An 8,010-nucleotide genomic window follows, 5' to 3' on the forward strand; every position below is an offset into this window, starting at 1 on the left:
ATCTATCTAATGAAATGAAGCTGAACAGTGAAAATATGAAATATCTTAAGTTTATATTGTCTGTAATGAAATAAAAGTTAAAGTACATTTAAAAATAACTGTTTTTGTGTTTTTGCATTTTCTATACCATCCCAACTTTTTCTGATTAGGGGTTGTAGTTAACAAATTGTTTCTTTTCAAGTTCTTATTCCTAGTGATTTCATGGTGGTTTGTTTTGTTGTGTAGGGAGAACTTGCAATACAGCCTGACACTGACTTTGAAAGTCCAACACCTCAAAGGAGGAGAGGTAAGAGGTGAACGAATGAATGAGCGAATGGAGAGGCGGTGAGGATGGGGTGCTCATGACATTGCTGTGATTCAATGGAGTGGTGCTGTACATTGACAGATGTGCTAATAATTTTTAATGCAGTGAGCCAGAGACTTAAAGAGAGAAGGCTAAAGAAGGAAAACCAAGAAGGACATCAGGAGACCAAATCCAGTGGCCAGTTACACTTGAAAAAAGAGAGAGCAGAAGAAAAGCATAAAGGAGCTGAGAACTCTTCTCACGTGTCCGACTTAATGTAAGCAGCAGTATGTTGTGAGTTGTGGATTCAGTCCAGTTGGGTGTGACATGGCAGGCAGTGCATCACTTAGTGTGGTGCTGCTGCTTCATGACTCACGAGACGGAATTTAAATCCTCTAATGTTGAGATCAGAATAAGCAGATACAAGAAATGGAAGACTGGCTTGTACAGAAGTAATATAAACTTCAAATTTTATAGTCTGTTGTAGGAAACTTGACAGAGAAACCTCATGGGATTGAGTGCTGTTGCTTTAAACTGTTTGAACTGGTTAAATTCATGAGAGCTCTCGTTCCACCATAGAAAATCACTATTGTGCATTGTTTTAAAGCTCCACTGGTCTAGAGGAAGATGGGGAGGTCGAGGAGGCCACTGGAGAAAATCTGCTGCAGGATTCTCTAAATCCATCGATAGATCTGAGGTAGTTAAAGTGTGAGAGAAATGTTTCTGAAGTTTCATTTGATATAATTAAAGAGTCCTATTTCATAATACATTACAAATTACAGCAGTTATTGAAGTTCTTCATGTAGTTGGGAAGTAACATTTGTAGTAATTGTGGCACTAAATCTGAAAACTATGGTACTTAAGAAACATAACCTTTAAAGCTGCTTGATTGTCTTTAATTGAATTGCTGCTACTACCAATAGCTCCTGTAGGAGAAAATGAGAGCAAAGTGTCACAAAATCTAATCTTCATAAATGGAGTATATTGTAACATAGTATGCATTTTGTTTTAAAGATCAAGCAAAACAATGAGCAAGGAGGAACTAACAGAACTATTAAAAGCTCATAGTAAAAGTGTGATTACTCGAGGACATAAAACAATATACATCAATAGATCAGATGTTTGGACTACGGCCTTCCAGCAGTTTCACGAGCATAGATTTACATGGAACAAAAGTATGCTCATGGTCAGATATGTATGCAGTTCAGACTTAAAAACTTCTTGCACGATGCTGTATGACACCATCCGTTTAATAGCACCAAATGAAGAATTTTTTTGTCAGCTCGTCAGAGCAATCTTTGAAGACAGCGGAGCCTTTGAAGGTATTCTCTTGCCATTATAATTTGCATTTTGTTCATAGGCTGCACTGCAATATGGCACCTAGTTTGAGAAAGTGTGGTATTCTTAGTATATTGACTTTTGAAAACCAAGTGGCATCCAAAATTGTCCAAGTTCTGTTTTAAGGGTGTTTCATTTCTTATTTTGGCTGTCCTTTATGAAAAATCCTTTAAACAGTAACTTTACCCTTATGTATAAAATAACAATTTTTATATGACAATATGAAACAATAAACTTGAACTTTGGTTTACACCTCAGTGCCAGATGCTTTCTGCAGTGGACAAACACTTTGTGATGTGCTTTAACTGCTTATCATGATGTGACATTTCCAGGAACCTTTACATCAGCACAGTTCACTTTGTGGTGAAGATCATGAAGATGTTGTGTTGTACTTCTTTCCAGAGTCACCCACTGGTTTTATACCAAAACTGAACACCAGTCATTTGCAGAATGGAGTTTACCGGACCATTGGGAAGATGATGTCCACCTTAATTATCCAGGGGCGTAAGGCCCTAGCACTTCTAGCAGCTTGTGTGGTGGACTACATTTTGACTGGAGATGTCCACCAAGTGAATGCTACACCTGATGATGTCTCAGCCTCTGAGCTTAGAGGAATGCTGAAAAAGGTATTGTTGAGATGCAAAGACTTGCTTTGCATTATGTTGGCTCTTATTTTTGATTGTATAACTTCAATAATTTTGAAATGTTTGCCAGACTGTCAGCTGTGTAAAGCTCCAGGAGACTCTTCCATCATTTACAAAAAAAGCATTTTATCCTCTTTAGGTGGAAAAATCGAGCACAGAAAGAGAGCTGGAAGATGCAGTGAAGCGGTGCGACTCTTGGCGCTTTGAGGTGGAAGGTCTTCCAAACCCAGTTAATATGAATACTAAAGATACTTTTGTGAAGAAGGCAACGCTCTTTCATGTAATCTTAGAAAGACAAGCTTGTCTCGATCAGTTAATCGATGGACTGTCGTACTACGAGGTAACTCGGTTCCAGTGGTGGTATGTTTGTGGTGTGAAGTTTTTGTGTAAGTCGATGGACAGTTCATATCTTCTCAGTATAAATTCATGAGACGAGTTAACATTAAAACTTCTGCTACAACAAACACACTAAGGCAAGAAATGGGTTTTCTCGCTTCATGTGTCATTTCTTTGCTTTTAATGTTTTCTATTTGTATGTCTGTGTTGTCAGGTATTATTTATTTGAATAGTTTAGAAATTGACAGAATGAAGAAGTGCAATATAATACTAAACATAAGTAAAGGACATTTTCCTGAAGCTTTGAAAAGAACTACCTCAGTAACTTTGGGTTGCTGCAACTATTTTGAAAATTGTGAATATTAGAGCAAATATTTTCTTTTTGTTTTCAGGTACTTCCACTTTTCAGAGGAATTCCTATCATGCGTATTTATCTTGATTTTCCTAATGTAAAGAAGGAAATTACCGCAGATGATGTAGCAGGCATTTTAATACCACGGTATTCTCCTCTTGGATGTCCCAGAAGAAAAAGTCAGGAGATGATGGTGATAAAATTTCAAGAATTTCTTCACTCTGTGCAAGGTAAGTGTAGAAGTATTTAGGCACCCATTGGCTTGGTGTTAAAAATCAAGAAAACACACCCGCCATTATGAATGTTCCTAAAGAGAGAAATAAATGCTTGTATCGATGTACTTTTAGCTATGAGTATTAATGGCTTGTTTCAAAAGTGCAGGAGTATTTTCTGTGGAATTGATTGTTGTACCACCATAAAGTCCCAATGATGCTGGACTGAAACGATTGACATCCAAAAAATAATTCACTCACAATAGGAACTCAAGGAGAAGCCATGTTCTTTATGTAGACAGCCACCTTCTATTCATTTTTCTCATCTGAGCATTCAGATCAAGTTCAGATCTTTGCGCACAGGAGCGCCATGTTTGCAACAACACTGCAAAACTCTAGTTTTGATCCACACACCTGACACCCTTAAAGACCTTAAAGTTAGTTAACATGTTTGTAAGGATTTTGTATGGTTGTAGAAGATGACTTATGGTGGGTTGTTTTTGAAAAACACAGCCTGCATCACAAAAGCAACCTTTCCTTCTCCACAACACAACATGAACTATTTGGATTAAAACGATAAATATTCCTCAATGTATCAAAGTGAGTAATGTGATTGTAGCTGCGTCTCTTCTAGTTCCCAAAATTGAGCAGCTGCTGAGCTGGCAAGGCAGGATCCAGCAGGAGTCAAACATTGTGACACGTGAGTCAATGTCTTGCGCCCCAAAAGACGAGACTGAGCCTCAGTAGTTTAGCAAAAGCAGCTTTATTCAACTTGAAACAGGAACAGCAGGGTTATTTATTGTAGCGTGATCTGCCACTCTGCTATACACAGACACAGCAATCAGGCAGGGGCATGGTGAGGTTAGTGGCCAAGTAGTCCTGCTCCCTGCCTTTATAATGTTCCTTACATCACCCATCGGTGATAGGCGCCTATAGCGTGACCACGATTGGCTCGGAGTTGCTTCCGCGGTGTTATGCTGCAGCACTTCCACAGACACGGCAATCGCACTTCAGCGAGTCGTCTCATTTGGGGTGGGGGATCCCAACAGAGTCCAAAAACCTCATAATGTGTAGCAAAAGAAAATTTTCAGTCCAATTAGGTTTGTTTTACTGAAAATTTACAAAGGGAACAAATCACAAGAATTCAAAAGGAACTTGTTACACATGCAGAATAAAAGGCAAGAAAGAGAAAGGATTCTTCTACAGTGGTAGCTTTCTCTTGTTACACTTCAGTTCCTTTCTATACTTTCTGTGTCTCACTGGCAAACTCACACAAGCTTCACTTAATACATTTAGTACGTTCTGTAAGTATGCATGGCACAGTTTGAAACTGTTTGCCCTTCATGCCTTACCGACTAACTGCAAGGCAGATCACAAAGTGGAAGTAGCGTGTAGTGGAAAGGAATAAATAGAATATTCCATTTATAATGTAGCTTGTGGGGGTTATAATGGAACTGCCAATTAAACTGACTATGTCAATGTCATCTATCTTACTAAACCACAGTTAATATATGCACGGCGGACGCACCGAGGCACATGCGCACTGCAGCCTTGGCACCCGCCCCAGAGTCCAGAGTCAAACGCAGCGACTTCCCAAAACGTGGCGGCTTCCCAGAGTCAGTAGGTGGCGCCCAAACAACACAACCTGTACACTACACTTGCTCTAATCCACGGTGCCAGTAATATAGATCACATAACGGTCACAGACTCTAAACCAGCGGCTTCCCAGACTCAGTGGCTGGCACATGAACACCACTACCTGTAAACTACACTTGCTGTGCTCCACTCTGCCAGCAGTCGGTGTCAGCAAAGGCAACGGAATCACGTCTTCACAAAACGAAACCGCTTTAGTACAGATATGCTTATTTAATTAAATGACATTTCCCCAGACGCACCCACCCTCCATGATATGTCATCCATCCAGATATCGGACGGAACAGAAACTGATTGCCATTCTTGGATTTCCGATTCGCTAGCGACTCACGGGCTTACTTGTTTATTTATATAACACATTTAAAACAACATAGGAATGCTGTGGCCAAAATGCTTAACAAAAAAAGAAGAAAAAACATACAATTAGCATAAATAACATAAAAATAGAAAATGAAGTAAGATTACATAATCATAATGAGGAAACCATCAATATTACTGAAGGTCACGGAAAGCAAGTGAATAGAAATGAGTCTTTAATCTCGTTTTGAATTGTCGACGACTGCTTTATGTGATGAGGTAAAGAGTTTCACAGGTGAGGCTGCCCAAGCCCAGTCTGTCCCCCTTAGTTGTACACTTGGTACGAGGGACCACAAGAGACAGCTGACCAGAAGATCTAAGCACTCTGGATGGCTGGTGTAAAGCACATAATTCAGATAAACAGGCAGGAGCAAGCCCATATAAAGATTTAAAAACTAGCAACAAGATTTTAAAATCGATTCGAAAACTGACAGGCCACCAGTGTAAAGAAGCTAATTTTAGAGAAACAGAGTCAGACTTTCTTGCCCCAACCAGAGAGCGGGCAGCAGCATTCTGGACCAACTGTAACCTCCATATCAGGGATTTGCTAATCCCAGAATACAGCGAGTTGCAGTAATCGAGGCGAGAAAAGATAAAAGCAGGAGTAGCTTTCTCAAGATCCCTAGGAGATAAAACAAAGCTTGATCTTACCTAGTAGACGAAGCTCGAAAAAGCAACTCTTGACTACAGAATTAATCTGATAGATAGATAGATAGATAGATAGATAGATAGATAGATAGATAGATAGATAGATAGATAGATAGATAGATACTTTATTAATCCCAATGGGAAATTCACATTCTTCAGCAGCAGCATACTGATACAATAAATAATATTAAATTAAAGAATGATAATAATGCAGGTGAAAAACAGACAATAACTATGTATAATGTTAAATGTTAACGTTTACCCCCCCGGGTGGAATTAAAGAGTCGCATAGTTTGGGGGAGGAACGATCTCCTCAGTCTGTCAGTGGAGCAGGACAGTGATAGCAGTCTGTCTCTGAAGCTGCTCTACTGTCTGGAAAGATCTGTTCCTCCAAAGAGAGGTTACTGTCAAAAATAACATCAAGATTGTGGACTTGAGGTTTGGAAAAGACAGAGAAAGAGCCAAGAAGTCCAAGACCAATTTGGGCTTTAGCTGATGGACCCACTATAAGCACCTCCATTTTATTTTGATTCAGATCAAGAAAATTGTTAGCCATCCAGGATCTTAGTTCAGAAAGACAGTTGCGCAGTTGACTCATTGCAGAGTTACAGACTTGAATATAAACCTGAGTATCATCAGCAAAGCAGTGAAAAGAAATGTTACATTTCCTAAAAATAGCTCCAATAGGGTGAAGGTATACAGAGAATCAAATAGGACCCACAATGGATCCCTGAGGAACACCACATGTAAGAGGAGCAGTAGACGAAAAAGAGGAATTTAAAGTCACTGAAAAGTGTCTACCAGTTAGATATGACCTGAACCAGTTAAGAGCGGATCCTTTAAGTCCAACAAGATGTTCAAACTGCAACAGCAATGTCTCCTGGTCAATGCACTAATATATAGGCAAACATTGTAACCTAAACTGATAGAATTATCTTAGTTAACATAAACTTACTAGCCAACAAAAAATTACAGTGATTAATATCTTTAGTGAAATAAATTACATTCTTTATATAAATGGAATATTTATTTATAATGACATGCTTGTCATTCAGGTGTGGTAATTTAGCTCTTAATGTAAGAGTAAACTATTATTTAGTTGTTTGATTCAGTATAATTATTAAATGAATTTTATATATCAAATAAATGTGTTAGATGTAATACTACTAATAAAAACTGAAATAGTTCCTTATTTCACTGGTAAAACTCATGTAGTGCTCTCTACGTCTCACTGGTTTTGGACAATTACTGCAAATGACTGGGAGTTCATTTCACCATTAAATTATGAGCAGTTTTTGACAGTGTTGGTTAAAATATTTCTATTCAGATAGACAGCATTTTAGGATGTCTTCACCTGACATGTTTTATTCTTTTTTTTAAGATAAGGAACTTGAAGAGAAATTTGGCAGCAGGACATTGACTGAAGCAGAGAAGGCATTTTTGGAAACACTGCGCCCTGTCCACATTCTTGAATTTGCGACAGGGAGAAGCACATTTCCAGTTCTTAGGTTCATTCCACATCCTCAAATGATATTTCTTTATGATAAATCAACAGGCCATCCAAAAGCAAACACCAGTAAAAATGAGCTTCAGATTTGTGTCAATTGCAGAACCTTGGCAGATTCTGACGAATTTGATTATTTTTTTGTTGAAGCTTTGATGAATAGTTCTGTGTGCAGATAAGGTCACCATATAGGTAGATGGAAAAAAGAAATGCAAGTGTTGATTCAACCATCTGTGTTTCCTTTTCCTCAAAAGATAGCAAACAAAATTAAAGTTGTGTAAAACTGTCAACAATTCAGAAAGTTCCTTTTTGCAAAACTTGATTGTATGTCTGCATTTGACATTTGATTTGCATTTGCATTTGTTTTCAGGTTATTCTTACCAAAGTTCAATTGCAATTGTATTTACTTTTGCTAAAGCATGTAACATGAAACAAAAGGTATCCATAAAAAAGTGTAACTTTGGTTGAGAAAAATGAGTTGGCTAAGTTTTCCCTTGTAACTCCTAATTAATTGTTGGTAATTTTGTTAAGCACAAACTCTTAGAACTCTCTCTTTTTCATTATTACGACTGTTTTCAAGAGGATCAGTTGTCTGGGATAGTTAATTTAAATCCCACCTTTTCATTGTGCAAAATAAATGGTTATCTTGGTTAAGGTTTGATATGAACTGGTCTGTTCTTTCT

General features: G+C 38.1%; 1 protein-coding gene and 1 long non-coding RNA gene across 2 annotated transcripts; both read left to right on the forward strand.

Annotated features, from left to right (window-relative positions):
- The first annotated feature begins 206 nt into the window (after positions 1-206).
- Positions 207-1,496, forward strand: LOC127530038 (uncharacterized). Its single transcript, XR_007936571.1, has 4 exons — positions 207-286; positions 410-560; positions 891-980; positions 1,298-1,496. It is a non-coding gene; the product is annotated as an uncharacterized LOC127530038 (long non-coding RNA).
- A 15-nt stretch (positions 1,497-1,511) lies between these two features.
- On the forward strand, positions 1,512-7,577 carry LOC127530109 (uncharacterized). Its single transcript, XM_051936111.1, has 5 exons — positions 1,512-1,605; positions 2,024-2,247; positions 2,405-2,605; positions 2,994-3,183; positions 7,205-7,577. Exons 1-5 carry the CDS (start codon positions 1,512-1,514, stop codon positions 7,504-7,506), a joined length of 1,011 nt encoding a protein of 336 aa, XP_051792071.1. The 3' UTR covers positions 7,507-7,577.
- Positions 7,578-8,010: the final 433 nt, after the last annotated feature.

Source organism: Erpetoichthys calabaricus, chromosome 13 (assembly GCF_900747795.2).
Source record: "Erpetoichthys calabaricus chromosome 13, fErpCal1.3, whole genome shotgun sequence".
NCBI lineage: Eukaryota > Metazoa > Chordata > Cladistia > Polypteriformes > Polypteridae > Erpetoichthys > Erpetoichthys calabaricus.